This window comes from Amblyomma americanum, chromosome 3 (genome assembly GCF_052857255.1).
Source record: "Amblyomma americanum isolate KBUSLIRL-KWMA chromosome 3, ASM5285725v1, whole genome shotgun sequence".
NCBI lineage: Eukaryota > Metazoa > Arthropoda > Arachnida > Ixodida > Ixodidae > Amblyomma > Amblyomma americanum.
The window spans coordinates 83,480,592-83,497,138 of NC_135499.1; the positions used below are offsets into that span (position 1 = coordinate 83,480,592).

General features: G+C 45.6%; 1 protein-coding gene across 1 annotated transcript in view; it reads left to right on the forward strand.

The window, feature by feature from the left end:
* The window catches only part of LOC144123865 (sodium-coupled monocarboxylate transporter 2-like), a 90,117-nt gene extending 77,710 nt beyond the window's left edge, over positions 1–12,407 (forward strand). Inside the window, exon 17 of the mRNA XM_077656592.1 lies at positions 12,283–12,407. Coding sequence (XP_077512718.1) covers positions 12,283–12,366 — 84 coding nt within the window. The 3' untranslated portion in view covers positions 12,367–12,407. The remainder of the gene's footprint in view (positions 1–12,282) is intronic.
* The last annotated feature ends 4,140 nt before the right edge of the window (positions 12,408–16,547 follow it).

Below are 16,547 nucleotides of genomic sequence, written 5' to 3' on the forward strand. Positions count from 1 at the left end.
TAAAATATTCTGTGGGCATCCTTTCTTTGTCCTTTTTCTGAAAACTACGGTTTGAAGCTTTTCAAATGCAGTCAGGTTTATATGTTTACATACTCCTTTTGATTGTCAGAATCGACATGTTGCAAGCCAGTTTGAATTTTTCGTTCAATGTTTTTGTGCTTTGAATCATTGCATTTAATCACTGAAGTGCTAGACGTGCATTGCTTTGTTTGCATTGTTTGATACCATTTGAGAAAGATATGACAGCTGTCACACCACATGACTGCTGGCATATGCAGCTCACAGTGGTGGGAATACATACACAGTGGTGAGAATGCTGCGCCAACCTGCGCCATTTCATTAAACCTGATACATGCTGATACGAATCCACGAATGTTGATGAAGTTGCACCAATGCTGTGCCAAAATGCCATTACAGCAACCAAGAACTGCGGCGAATCCGAGGTGGTAGAAACTTTCGGGGTAGAATGTCGGTTCGTATAATAAGGAGTTCATATTGGCAGCACTTACACTGATGGGGCTGGCATACCGTTACCACATTGTACACTCATGATCTCGCGCTTGTGTTCATAACCAGATGTCCTCTGTCATGTGAGCATGTTAATTATAAACCCACATCACGGGAGCTCAGTGATTATCATGCCTGGCTACTAAGCCGGGGTACCCGGGTGCAATCCTGGCCGCGGCCACCACATTTCAGTGGATGCAAACGCAAAGGTACCCGTGTGTTGTGCAATGTCAGTGCACGTTAAAGAACACCAGATGGTCTAAATTATTCTGTAGCGCTGCACTGCAGTGTCCTTCATAGCCTTTGGGTCTTTGGGATGTTAACCCAGCAATTAACAATTTGAATTATAGTCTCAGTGCAAGGAAATCATCCAAACCAAGTCTCTTCATCAGAAACACGATATTTTCGTCAAAAACACGGCGAAAGCGATGCCCAGAGATTGAGTGCGCGGGCAGCTCCGTCGGCCGCTTCGTTGCCCTCGAGACATGTGTGCGCGTGTGTCCGTACTACTGTGCGCGACGCGGGAGCCCCGAGATAATTACTATGCTGAAATGTTCGGTATGCCAAACAGTGGAATAAAGCCCATTTAGATGTCCCTGCAGGCCCCTCTCAAGTCGGTAAAAATCAACCGCGAGTCCTGATCGGCGGCAGCGAGCGCGATTGCCACTTCTTCCGCATGAGTAATGTCTTGTGCTTTGAACGTAAGGCTGTTCACTGCGGTGTTCTGGTGGACGACTGCGGCCGTGTACCAGCCCCTATGGTGTGGGCCGTTGGCATCCGTGTAAAATACTCCGTGTTTGTTTCCAAATAAGCGTGCCAAGGCTTCCGCCCGTGCGAGGCGCCGGCCACTATGGTCGTCTCGTGTCATGTTGGCCGGAAGAGGGCGTAAGTGCCGAGCGTATCTCAAGATTTCGGGGATGCGTACGCGCTCTTTCGTCAGTGTTGGATGGTGGATATGAAGTCGGGCAAGCAGGCGGCGACCCGACGGCGTCTTTGAGAGCCTTCTGTAGTGGTTTGTCAAGTGTTCTTCTCGGAGCTCCACGAAGGTGTTGACCATCCCCAGGCACAGGAGGCGCTGGTTGAACGTGGTGACCGGGAGGTCGAGAGTATGCTTGTAAATCTTACGGAGAACCACCTTAACGGCTTTCTCATCACATTTGCGAAGGTGGAGGTAAGGAGTAGATGTATGACGTCAAGAATCATATTTATCCACTGAGAAAAAAAGTCTTTTTCCAGAAGGGCTACTGATGGCATTCTAAAACAGCCTGCTTTTAGGCTGACAATAATGGCCGCTTCATTTATTTCTTGAGTGAGGTAGTTCTTGTTTTTTTCATTATTCTTGTGCCAGCGAAGTTCAGAGGGCGGCACCTGCAGGGTCAGTTCTCACAACACTGTATGGCCAAATGGACGGAATATTTTATCTCTCATGTAGAGAATTATGCTGCTGCAATCTTTTGTTGACATAGCGTGTCTGCCCGACGAATTCTTTGCCGCTAGATATAGGGATAAAGTATGCGACAAACGTGGTACTTGAGATAGAGTTCTCTACTCCTTATTGTGCATTCGTTTGGCTGGTTTCTTGATCAGTCGACAAAGGCTGGAAAGGCAGTGAGGAGAAAAAAATATATCATGAGCTGCTGTTCTTTGTCTAATTCTTTTTAAATTGTGTGAAACCTGATGAATGTGAGGTGCGATGGCCAGTTTTCTGTAGCAGTCTTTTGTATCTGATGAAGTGCTCTCTTTTCCTTGCAAGGCATTTAATATTTTCTCAGCTATCGAGGAGAGAAGCATTGGCTGGTACCCGGAAAAAAGCATTCTCTGAGCTTGGTTCTCGAAATAGTCTCAAGGAAGTGCTCATAGGGCTTGGTTAGCGTGCTATTGAAGGCGGATTGAACAATGTTTCTTTTATCTAGTTTTGAGTGCATAGAGTCATGGGTAAGGTCGGCTTGTTCGCACTTGGTTAAAAAAAACTGAACGGGGCGCAACAGAAAAGCTCAGCTCCACAAAGCAGATAGAGCAGTTTGTTGGTGTATCGTGTTAGGAACAGGTTATATAAACGCTGAGTGAAGATGGCTACCAGATTTTTAGCCTGCGGCAGGAATTCATTAGCATGGCTAAGAGAAGTAGATAATCGTCAGCGTATCTAAAAATTTAAGAGCTGGAAAATTTTCCAGTTTTGTGCTGAGAGCTTTATTATGCATTGCTAGGTACAAGTCGCGCAGGATGGGAGCGATGTAAGGCCCGATGCAGAGCCCGAGTTTTTGAAAGAAAAGCAAGCCATTCCACTCAGGTGAAATAAGATATGTAGATAAGAATTTCAAGAACCCGTGAAAAGACATGCTGCAGGCATTTTGGAAGGCTTTGCTGGTCAGTACAGTGATTAACACACACCGCAGCAGTTCATTAAAATGAATTGAAAAATATGTCTTCAACCTTAGTGGAAAGACACAGGAGTGCTCTGCTCTGTATTTCTTGCAAGAAGAGATTGGCTTCTTGAATTCTTTACTAGAAATTGCTGCCCGTCAATGCTTCTGTCCTTGACAGCTAATAAATGTTAAATGCCTTGCTGCAAGGCAAAAAATGCACTTCGTCGAAAGCAAGACATTGCAACAAAAGCTGCCCATCATACTCTACGTCTGCCAGGTTTCATGCAGTTTAAAAATAATTGGAAAAAGAGCAGGTGTTGACATTATATTGTCTGATATTCACAGCACTTGTAGGCCTTGTAAATGTGTCAATGCAAAAAAAACAAACAAGACCCAGCTTATTTGCTAAATAATTCAGGCAGGCAATGTAGACAACCTCACAGCAGGCTGCATTAGCACGCCAACAATAACCCTTTTGAAAAAAGAGATTTTTCTCTCTGGATCAATATGATTCTTAACATCAGACGAGGGCCTGGTTTTCTTGACCTTCACCTTTAAATGTACTCTTGTAGTTGATCAGTGGGTATGGTGCTCGGCTGCTGACCCGAACGACGCGGATGCGATCGCGGCCGCTGCACTCGCATTTCGGTGGCGACGAAATGCTAAAGGCCCGTCTGCTGTGCGATGTCAAGCTCATGTTTAAACCCCAGGAGGTCGAAATTATTCAGAGTCCTCCACAATGGCACCCCTCATAGCCTGAGTCGCTTTGGAATGTTATATCCCATCAGATCAAATCATTAAATCAAACCTTTTAATTTTATAGGCCAACTTTGACCCTTTGTGTAAAAAATTTTCAATGCAATTTCTTAGTTACGATTCCATTCACTTTATGCCTTGTTAATTGTTACCTCACATATGCTTTCTTAAATTTTACCTGTTTTCAGTGCCTCATGAATTTTGCTTTCATCTTTTCTATTGTCACCGCCATGTTGCTGGCATTTGTTGTCTAGGCTTTGGCCACGTCTTATCATGCTTTCGTGTTGTGCGTTGTTTTCTGCTTGTTTTTTTTTGGAGATCTAGCCGTCTGGGCTAGCAATTTCATCAGTGGATTTTATAGAATTTTTCTCCTGGTATCTATGGCCTTAGGTGTGTGACGCGTCACTGCTTTCCTGCCATGGTGAAAGGTGCTGATCGATTACTTCAAAAGTAAAGTTGAAAGTTCTGCGCAGTGTTAGTGCCGTTCTTATCTTTATACTTTAGTCTGAAAGTACTGCGGATTACGTGATGATTGAGAGAAACCAGAGAGCCCAGCAAGAAACGCTGCTTAAGATATACATAGCTTGCACAGACGGAATGAAGGCAATTTTGTGACACGCATTTGTCATGTTTATGAAGCCTTCTGCAGCCTTCTAATCCGTAGCATGCGGTTCATTACGGGTAAATCCACATTTTTTGATTGTGGACAGCGGGACACTAGTCAAGCAAGGATCGGTTCACTCAATAACCTGATTTTAGCGGTGAAGTGGGGACTGTCCACTTAAGTATGTTGAGAAGACATCGTGACTGGGCCCCATTGCTTCCCTTTGCGCATAGCCCCAAGCATGAAGATTTTGAACGTGTAAAAGCGCAGTGCAGAATGACCCAAAAAGAAAACGGCGATCTAAGGCTCTAGAACAGCATGATAAGGTGAGATTGGCAGTTTCAATGATCGGATCATGAGTTGACGAGGCATTACCATCCAAAAGGTGAAAAATGGCGAGTCACAGCAAGGAACATGGCTGGTGAACTGCATCTCTAAGCATGCATGTAAGCCATGTTTAGAGATGCTGTCATAGCATCATAGCAGCGTCATAGATGGCTGTCATAGCAGCGAACTTTCTAACAGGATGTCACATGAAAGCTTTGTGTAAAAAGAGTGGATGATTGAGTTTATGGTTTTAACACAGTCTCCTTTTACAGTGCATGAAAAGAGTATCTGTTGGCGGCCGCGGCATCCTAGTTTCGATGGAGGCGAAACGCAGAATGCGCCTGTGTGCTGTGCGATAAAAGATCCACAGGTGGCCGAAATTATCCTGGAGCCCTCCACTGTGGCACCTATTTCTTCCTTTCTTCCCTCACTCATTCTTTTATCACTTCCCTTACAGCGCAGTTAAGGTGTCTACTGAATGTGAGACAGATACTGCGCCATTTCCTTTCCAAAGCAAAATTTCTTTCTTTTAAGCGTGAATTGAATCACGGATGTACAAAAGTAGAGTGGTTGCCCTTGTATGGAGATTTCGGTTCATGTTAAGAATCGCAAGGAGTTATTTGGAGCTCTGTTCTGCGTTGCCGGCGTAGTGAGCGAAAATCACGAGGATGACTTTGGCAGGTGATGCCCAGAGAGCAACCCAGGTGGTAGTTTAATTAGTGATGGGTCGCCAGGGAAGAGCAATCTGGGCCACACAAGGCCCACTGCTCGGAACACCTGCCATCACATGGCAGTGGCGCATTGCTTAACCGCTGCATCATTGCGAGGTTGAGGACTTCTGGGGATCAGTGACTGTAAAGTAGAGAATGACCTTCGCATATATGGGAATTAGCCCATTGCGCTATCACGTCATATCCTAAGGCGGACATTATATAATCCCCCAATTTATTATTATTCCTTCATTTATTCAAAGAGCCTTCAATAAGGGTGCAGTATTCTGGGATGTTGCCTGACACTACTTCACGAATACACCTATGGAAATTTTTTTAATGCATTTTGTAGAAGCTGAGTTTTGTGTAGTAAAATTTGAATTTCAGCATCTTTGCGCCTTTCCCTCTCCTGTCGTCACTCTGCACGCTTAAATGTCGGCGCTCCTTCCCCAACGTCGACGCGCATGGGAATTCCCCGGGTGGCAGAGCTTCCTGGCTCACTGGAGCGACACTACTGACTGGTTGCGGCCATGGTGGTAGCTGCGTGACGCCTGAAAGAATCTAACTGAGGAGGGTGCGAGCATGAAAAAGTCGCCGGAAAGGACTTGCCAACTTTCACATGCGTTTCTGGGTTCTCTGCTGCATCTCGAAGTTTATTATTTGGTTCAAGAGTTCATGACAGCACAACGTCGGGATTGAGTGAGTTGATGTACTCTCCTCAGAAGGTGTTTCACGGCCCATTTGTGCTTGACTGGATACCGTGTTTCAGCAAGAAATTAAAATCATCTACAAATTATATAGTTGGAAATGAGAATAAAATGTTTTGAGGAACAGGCTGTCAGCTGCAACGGGCATCACCCACTGTAAACGTAATCGTAAATGCTTATTAAATAAGTTAAATCCACTATTTATCGTTTTAACCAAAACAGTCTGGTGGCTTGTGCCAATTTCGGGTTCAAACCCACTGTCATGACGATGCCATATAAGCTTCTTGACTCGAAGACATAGCCATCCTCTAAATCTGTGCAACAGAAGAAAGCCGACAATTTTTTCCACGCGAAATTGAAATTGGGCACACTATTAAGTTAGAGTAGGCTGAAAAGCTGGCGCTGCCCAGCTAAATGCTTGCAGAGGGCTTTCCAAAGCTGTTGGAGTAAACACAGTAACGCAGAGAGTTATGCCCGAAGTTGTGCGACTCTGTGGACAGTGCGTAATCGTCGGGCACTGGTGCACACTGTCAGGGGGTCACATTTTCTGTCCTTTTGAGTTGCGCAGTTGCATAGTTCCCAAGGGCGTCCTTATTGTGAGCACGTTTGGAATGGAAGCCATAGGAGATTGCTGCTGGTGACTGCATGCCGGGAACATAAGCAAGTGTCCGCATCCATCTGAAAAAGTTGATAAGCTCTTTGCACTGCTTGGCTTGAGCAGTACTCATGTGCTAGCGGACCCAAGGCACCAGCCATTTGAGGTGATCTCGGTATCTTAACTCCGAGTGGGTGTTGCCAGCCAACCCCCTCAGCTTTTTCATGCATGCATGCATGCATGCTCTAATTTTTTCGCCGAATTTTTTTTTGCCAGCCGGTTCATTCAGTGCCTTTTCAGAAGAAATTAAACATTATAAAAACATGGAAACGTTACAACAATTCACGCGCCACATCCACCAGTTGAAGTTAAAATACGAAATAAACGCTTGTGGATGGTGCCTCTGGTCCGCCAGCATCCAAGCACTGGCTCAACTCAAGCAGTGCCAAAAGCTCATTAACTTGTTTTTCAGTCATACGCAAGCATTTACACGTGTTCTCTGCATGGTGTCTATAGTAATCATCTCCAAGGGCTTTGATTCCAAGCACGCTCACAATGAAGACGCCCTCAGAAACAATGTGCGCGAGAGAGCGCAGTGCACATGCTTCGTATGCGAAGCGGACCATTCTATGGGCCCCTCGCTGCCATTACTGTTTCGATTTTAATGGTTTGGAACAGCCATCTGTAAGAAATATTTAGAGCGGTGACACGTGCTTCTCACCCAACTGTAACCTAACACCTCCCAGCCCAAGAATGCTGTGTGTACACTCGTATGCACAGCTTCTACCTGTCCTCACACAGAACGAGACACCTAGAAGGTGGAAATAAAAAGGACACAGCAAAGGCATAGTGCTTTGCTTTCACCTTCTGTCTTAACAGTAGGCATGAGTCTAGCCAACAGCTCAACTGTGCACAAGATAAGCACATATTGAAAAGGCAAGCTCTTTTAACAGTGAAGGCAATGCTTTCCACAAAGTGGAAAGCTCAAATACTGGACATTTCAAAAAGCGGCGTTGCTGCGGAATAACGCTCAGCACACAAAATGTGGAATTGCCACACCAGCAAAACGAAATGACCAAAAGCATGGATATTAAGCAGTTTTTACAATGCACTTGTGTTTCAACCGTGTGACATGCAATCCTTATCGCATGAACGTTATACAGTGACAAAAATTAGTTACATAGATGAAAAGCATGCAAGTCAATAACGTCCATTTGTGCACATGTGCATTCAGTTCATGTTGTCTTTCCATAATCATCGTGCCTTAACTCTTGGATTTCGGTGCTTCTCCACATATGCTTGAGCGTTTTATGCCAAACTCCGCACTTGTTACAAAAGCTGGCTAGGTTATAAATAAGGCACGTCTCTGTCCAAGCTAGGCAGTCGGGAGTGGAGTGGCCATAGTCCGTTTGGCTTATATTTAACGGTGTCCTCCTTGGCCGAAAACAATCTACTGAAGTTAGTGTCACGCGCAGCCAACGCTCAATTCATGCCGTAGTCTTCAAGCCTCAGAACCTCTGCTGGCTTGCTGCACACTGAAGCTGCTTGCTGCCATGGTAAATATAGCATTTCAGTGCGCAATGGGCATCATATTGCATCATCCTGTCAGCTCTGGAAGCTCATGATAACCAGCGGTACCAGCTGATTATCACGCACTTCCGCACTGAGTTGTGGCTCAAAACATGAAGCACTTCCATTGGTGACAGTGCCTCACTGTCACGACCAGTAAATCCTTAATCGCCTGATGATACTCTTGTGACCCTGTCCAAACCTGAGTCCTTCGGCTCGAGGCATGCCGCTGCTACGGCTGGTGTTGCTGCCTGAACCAATACAGTTATGCTGCAGCCCACATCCCTTGCTGTTTTCATTTCGAGTGGAAACTAGTTGTTGCTTTAGGCACCGATGATTGGCGAATAGCCCATATCATCACAACTAAATTTCAATTGTCTGGCAACACCTTGGCTGTGGCAGCACTTGAACATGACTTGTCCGTCTCAGGATCTCCTCGTCTAGCTGGCACCGAGACTAGCTGGTTGGACGCCAGAGCTAGGCTTTGGTGTTGGCGCCTGAACCACGCTTGTTGCGTCGTAATCTACACGACGTGCTGTTTTAACGTCCGTCAGAAACGAGAGTCCGCACTGGACACCTGCACTTGGCGAGCAGCTCATGTCGCCATGCACCTGCAGTTCTGTGCCTTCAGTGCCTATCGTGACTTCGCAAATTCAAACTGCCTGCTCCCATGTACCATCACCGCTCCTTTTTTTTGCTCCTTCACTCTCAAAAACAACGATATAGAAATTGGTGATGACTATCCTTTTCTGTTCACCTAGTGCCAAAGCAAAAGAATGTCCGTGATGTGGTATAAGAGCATGGGCAATTTCAGTTTGATGCTGTAGGCACTGCAGCACATCATCAGTAGACATTACGTTACCACCGAGCTTCCTGTGTTCCTCACACGCTTAATTTGTCTTAAGTAGAAAAAAGTGTCAGATTGTTTTGCGCTGCAGTGTTTTAAAAGAATAACTTTTTCTTCATTGCCAAAACTATTATGGCACAGTCTTGTCCGGGCTTCAAACTCCCCATTGACACTAACCCCTAGAGTATGTAATTTCAAAAATTGGTAAAATTATTTAATTATTTAGATCAGAAGGCAGACATTTTTTATCGATGACATCTGCCACATCCGACACCGTGTTTCTGACCAAATATTTTTTCCATTTCAGATTCCATATTTTTAGAAAAGTTTTGATAGTGTCTGCTCATGTAGCAGTATGTACTAACACTATACTTTATTATTATGGTTGCTTATGTTTAGGAATTATACAGGCAGCTTTAGTTTGTATTGTTCATAGCTTGGTACTCGTGCTTCCGAATTTTTGCATTCTTACTTCATCTTTTATGTTATAGAAGACCCCCTCCTCTCCCAACAGTCCCGTGCATTGGGACCTCTTCCTGTATTGCTTTTACTGTAATTATGATGTGTGAGACTGTGCCTTCAGAGATGTTATATGGCTTTGTGCAGGTGATCCAGAATATGTACGCAGGAGAACTTGATGTTTCGTATCATGATAGAAGCCATGGCACTGGGCGGGCTGACTTCGAGCTTGGCACTTGGCAAGATTACCAAGCTTGGCGGGATAACAAGGTCCGTGGCCTGGCTACCTTCTCCACGCTACTCTGCCAGCTGGTACTCACCTACAGCCCACCGACCAGGCCAGCTCATCAAACGCTGCTGTCAGCCACAACTTTCTGACCATCCTCAGCCCCTGTCGGCACAACCAACGCGTCCAACTGTGATGGGCCGCTAGGGTTTCATGAAGCGTGCCCAAGCTCTGGCTCCCACTGTGGCAAGACTACACGTTAAGAACCCCTTCCCTTCTTTCCTTCCCCCAGTCTACCATCACCGCCCAATAACACCTGCTGTATCTGCATCGCTCCCATGCTCTGGCGCTGGAGCAACACGAAGTAGGCATGCTCAACCAACGTTCGTCAAGAGTTGCCACCGCCTGGTGGCACAAGCAATACTATGTAACCATGGCGACAACATGTGTGTGAAGTTCCTGCGCAATATTTTTTTATTGAAATTAACACGTTACCTACCCACTTAGGAGCTTTCCATGGCCAGAAAAGCGAGCTCAGTGTTCAGAAAATGGTGCCTCATACATGCCGGAGCACACCAAATCATGCCGGTGCATGGCCCCAGCATGCATTTATACATGGTGATGTTTGCATGTATTTCTTCAAATAAACACGTTATTTATACATTCGTGCTCCTTTTTCTTGCCTGGGCAGTGCTCAACTCAGTTTATTTGCAAGCCACAAGCGATGCAACTCTCGGTAGTAGCGCATGTTGCCGCCACATACATTTATTAACGCTTTTGGCTCAGAAATAATCCGAATGGGGCTCTGCATAGGCAAGAATAAGAAGCAGAATGTATGCATAACGAGTTTATTTCAAGTACTGGTCACAAATGGCAATGCGTACACGTGAGCTAAGCCCATGCACTGGCAAATTTCACGTGTGGGACCCACATGTGGTGGGTACCATTTTAAGCTCATTGAGCTGTGTTTCACTACTTGGCCATGGAAGAGCCTAAGGCGGCAGGTAACGCATTTGTTTCAATAATATTATGATTGCACACGAATACCCGTGGCAACAGCCTGTGCTGATATACGTGCGGATGTCACAGTGTAGCAGTGCACACACACACACTGGCTATATAAAATGTGGTAACAGGCGATAACTGCTTCAACCAGCATTGCTCTTGAGAGCCAGATAGCTTTGGCACTGGTGCGGGGCAGCGAGGATTGAGGGATGGGATGAAGTGAGGTGAGCAAGGCAGTGGGAGCGGCATGAGAGTAAGCAGCAACTTTGACGAAGAGAGAAGGGGTTGGTTACCTTTTGACACTGACTTGCTTCGAGACACTTCTGGCCTCGGGAGCTGCGAGGGGTAAAGAAGAGGATGTGGGGAAGCAGAGGTGTGAGAATAAACGGCAGTGTTCAAAATAGGCTGGGGGAGGAAAGATTATGATGTTGAATTTTAATTGCGCAACGGCAGCTTTGGTCAAAGAGTGCTTTTTTTTAATAGAAGGTGTGGTCACAAACCCATTTTCGAAGCATTTCACCCCACACCACCAAGGCAGTAGAAAACCTTTGTTCATTTTATCACTGTTTGGTACCTGGCGGCACTGTTGATTTAACCCCACACCTCCGGCACCCAAGTCATATGCGAAGGGAAGGAAGAGAGGCTGCAGCGGTTGCTTTTGAGGATCCTAGAAAGGGTGATAGTCAAAGGTAAGGTTAGCACATAGTGTGGCAGCACTGAGTAAGCCGGAGCTTCATGAAACCCTGCCTCTTGGGCTCGCTGTTTCCATTGTAGGACATTCACTTTCCTACTTTAGGTCTATTTTTTGCTTTATGTATTTCCTTGCGAACATGATTCATGTTGCCGCCATGCTAATACATAGGTTTTATGTGTGTGTAGATGCACCGTCTGCCTGAGACTATCGACTGAAGCTGCACAGTATCATGCCAGCTCAACGCCACTGGGGTGTTACCAAATAAATTTGAAATAAACATGTACCAACCAGTTCAAGTCTGCACTACATTCTAGAAAGACATCTCAATCTGGAACACCTGTTCTACGGCGTAAAACGCACACTGACAAAGCTGGCCATGATTTAGACAAGTCCCAACTCCCAGACGAGTCCCATACAGATGCTCCGAATAACCCGTTCAATTCGGGCGCCCCATTCAATTCGGGTGCCCCATTCAATTCGGGTGCCACATTCAATTCGGGTGCCCCATTTAATTCGGGGGCCCCATTCAATTCGGGGACCACAATCCAGGCTTCTGTATAATCTAGGACATAGGTCAGGTTCCATTATCCCAGTTTCTGAACGCGTTTAAACTCATACACATTTTTACAGTAGGGTTTCCTCTCCACCGCTCAGTTCACAAAAAGCATTCGATTCAAATGCACGCTCGGAGATTGCAACGTCCTAGAATAGTGATTTTTAAGACGTGCATACAAAGACTTGGCGCTCAAGGCCTTACGATACGAAGCGTGAAAACATGATGTACTGGCCAGAAAAAAAAATGCGCAAACGCAATCACGCATACCGCAGCTATCTATAAGGTTGCACACTACTCAGCATTCACTGTTATTAGTAACAGTGCTACATTATGGAATACTCTTTTCATGTCCAGGTGCGGCTCCAGGGTGAAGATGAAAGGAGCGCTGAAGCTTTTCTGCAGAAAGAGGAGGACACAAAACGGAAAAGCACGGTCTAACTAACGAGGATGCATAGATATCCCTGAAGAAATTTAAGCATTAGTGGAATAAATATAGTTTCACCGTACTCTGTATCGTGCGCATTTTCTATCATTGCGCTCTCTATACCACCGCTGGCTGACAGTAATATTTTTAGCGGGTGGCGCATGAAGCAGCTTGAAATCGTAGATATTTCTCGCCACTGAGTTTATTAGAACAGAGATAAGCGACGGCAAAGACCCCGGACCTAGGTTCTGTCTGTACTGAGAGAAGAGCTATAAGGTTTCTGAAGATACGCGCTGAAATAGGAATCTGATTTCTACGAGGAGGCAATTGGAACGAAGGCCTCTGTAACTGAAGCCCGTAATTAAACCAGGGAAGCATAGTTACCACTTTGCCATCTGTCGATCATTTTGTGGAAGATATTGCAACTGTCCATGTAGCACACAGGGGGCTATGAAGTGAGGTCCCCGGTAGATGATATGTGGGTAGCCCATGTGAGGCCCGGTGCGAGAAATGTAGGTTTTTTGATGATGTCAGGACGGCGCGAAAACAACAAGGACCCAAGAGGCACACGAACACAACAGGACAGGCGCCTAAGAGGTGTGTGCCCCTTTGGTCCTTGGTTTTCGCGCCGTCCTGACATCATCAAAAAGCTATGCACCAACTAGCCCAAACGAAAGTACTTATTGAGAAATGTAGGGTTTGCAACACGGGCCCCCGTCGCCCTCTTATGGGTTCCTCAAAAACGCCCCATTAGGTCCTATTTGGGAGCGATGCAGGTAGCCCATGTGGGGCTGCTCACATTCCGCCTGCGTTGCCTGATGCGGGTAGCCCACCCAGCTCCCTTATCAGTCCTATATTGGGGGGATGTGGGTAGCGATGACGAACGCCAGGTTTTCATCTCAGTTAGCCCCTCCAAGGCATTGCACCGATGCGGGTTCTAAAAGGGCCAGTCTAATCGGGGCCTGTCCACATGGTCCCAACAGGGGGTCGATGGTGTGTTTTAGGGGCCGACTCAGGCGCAAACATCGCCACTGTGCCCTCAGGACTTAATAGCATGCACTAATTTTTTTCAATGTCAGCCTGGACTAAGCAGCAGCTCACCGAAATTTTCTATGTAATCGCGGGGGCAAATGGGCTCTGTGGGCTGGCTACACTGCGCCCATGTTGCTCATTGTATAAGCAGCGCACCTTGGTTTTGGTTAGAAAAAATTTATTTCACATTGAGGAAGAAAACAAGCGGTAACGAAACGCAAGACAGTGTCTACATGAGACCTCAGAACACGTGAACTTCACACAAGTACAATCCACAAAATAGGTCGCTATATACATGTTTATCGCCAGTTATGATAATTGTATGCAGAGATCACAAAGAAGAGAACAGTGATAAGCATGAAGGTATTTACAGTGAATACGTAGTAGGAATGAATGCATATACAGTGACTGGCAGGAAAAGCATATGTAACGTGTTTACGCGAATATATATAGATGCAGTGAATAAATGTCAATGGTTGTGTTGTCGATACACATGTGCTATCGTAATAAGCGACAATGCACGGGAATTGCGACCTCACTACATAACCCAGGCCGACCTAAAAACGGCCCTTGCGCGCCAGCCTGAACCATACACGAAGAGGAGGGCCACCAGCGAATGAGCTCTAACTGCCCCCCCCCCCCCCAGAAAAAAAAAAAGAGAGAACAGCTCTTTCGAAAGGAAGCTTAAGAGTTCCCCACGAAGGTGCCCCATGATCGGAAAAAGAGCGTGATGACGGCGTTCTTACTCAACAACCTCACAAAGATTACGTTAGAGCGCAAAAGCACCAGCAGCTAGCACCAAACGCGCAAAGCGGCCGCGAGTACAAGAACTGCTCGCAAAATATCCTCGCATGCCCACACCTGGAAGTCCGGCGTGTACCGCCCTCCACAAAACATGGGCCACAATACATTGTACTACCACGTGGCGGTTGGATTCTTGGAGTGGGCACATAGGACACTGCGCTTTCCGCACAACACACCAGTGTTCCAGGCGGTCTCGCCTAGGGAACCTCTATGTTCCGAGCCCCAAATGAAGTCACGCAAATGACCCAGCAAGAAGGCCGCTGTTAGCGATAACCACGAAGAGGACGCCGCCCGCCGTTGGCTTTCTGGAGACACCAGCGGTAAAAGCAACGCGCATGAACTCAACTACTCGGCTAGCTTCAACGTCTAATTTCGGGTTGATGCGATGGGTGTGTCATTTGAAAGCCACCACGGCTCCTAGAATACAGGCATACGGAAATCCTGCGGGCCCTCATTTATTCCCTAATCAGAGAAAAATTACCTGAGCTACGTTCTTGAAAATAGGAGATGAGTGCCCGTGCAGGGCAATAATCCTCCCGAAATAAATGGAGAATGTAGCGGAGAGATAGGAGCCAGCAGCAGACGGACACAGAAGGAAAGGCGAATCCACCTCTTGAACATTCTGAAGACCAATCCAAAACGCTTCTGGAACATAATAAAACTTGAAAACACAAATAAAATGTCGTTATTGGCCCCACCGGCGAATCGGCTCCCGACCACTTATGTGCTACTGTACTAAATGATACTTTCGTTAACACGTTTTCTTCTTCCTCCAATGTTATTCAACGTCCCTATCTCCAACTGTGCGAGCATTTCGCGATGGATCCCACCATGTTCGACTTGAAGGCATCATATAGATTATCGATTTGAAACAAACATCTAGAGGAATTGATTGTATAAATGCGAAATTGATACGGGACGCTAAAAGACTACAGTTCTATCATCATGAAATGCATGTTATCACTATCTTATCACCACGGTGTACTACTGAAGTCTGGAAGACTGCTGTGGTCATATTAGTACATAAAGCCGGAGATAAACACAATACGTCTAACAATTGACCCATATCCTTGAGATAAACAGCATGCAAAACCACGGTACATATATTAAGGCGAAAGCCCATGGCTCATACACGCAGCCATGGATCTGTCCGGCGTCCTTTACATGCAGCAACTCGATAAGAAAAATCTTTGTGCATGATGGGATTCGAACCACCATCCTTCTGTTCATTCCGCAGCCGAGCGTGCTAACGGCTACGCTACATCCTGCCAACGCATATGTAATTCTCCTTGTCTACGACGCTGGAGAGTTTGTGGAAAGGCGTCGAATCAGACGGATGCCTCCCAAACGCCCTCCAGTGTGTCCAGAATTTAATATTCGCAAACAATGGTGTAATTAATCAACATCTTAACCACACATCAGTCACACAAGCAGCAACACCGCGCTAAAGGCTTTCGCCTCACTGCACTTTAGGTCAAAAATTGGCCCCCTGAATTTTTTTTACACATCTTGTTAATTGTCCGGAGGATAAAAATTTCTCTCTAACAGAGCATGGCTCCCGAAAGTTTTTCTCTTGTGGCAGTCAACTACTTTCCTTCACTTAAGACTTGCATTTCTATTTGGACTCCGCTTCTTCATATTACTGCATAATTCTTGACCTTCATATTCATATTTATATATTTTTATTCATACACCGGATTGTACAGGAGGACAAGGTAAAAGCCGTTCTGCGACGGCTTGAGGGGTCCCTGGCCCCCAAATATTATGGCAGCGGAAAGCATAAACACATCAAGAAGAAAAAGATTACTGCCTTATGCTACTTGTATGTGAGCATGCGCAAACATAGAAAGATTATACAGATATTATACAGAGAGATTATATACACAGAGATTATACAGATTATACAGAAAGGATCTGTGAAGTACATAAATGTATGCACAAAAAACAAGAACAGAAACATCCATGATGACAATCAGTTTTTAAAAAGCTGTTTAAAATCAGACAGGGCTAATTTCACAAGATCAGTACCTTGTTTATTGTAATCATTTAGAAGCCTCGGTAAAGTATTCTGGAGCATTTGTGTAACATAATTGCTTCAGCATTTTGGGATTTTCCAGTATTCTGTATTTCTTGTGGGAAATGGCAGATCATTTTGCTTCAAACCTGCGACGTCCAAAAGGAAAGATACAGAGTGTTTTGCGCTGAAATAGAACACGCGGGACAGTATATAACGGTATAAATCATGTGCCCGGTGCACGTTGAACTGTTTAAAGAGAGGGGCGGACGATTCTGTATACTTTAGATTTGCAATTATGCGTAAGATTCTTTTTGTAGTTTTAACAGCCTGCTTAAATTTGTC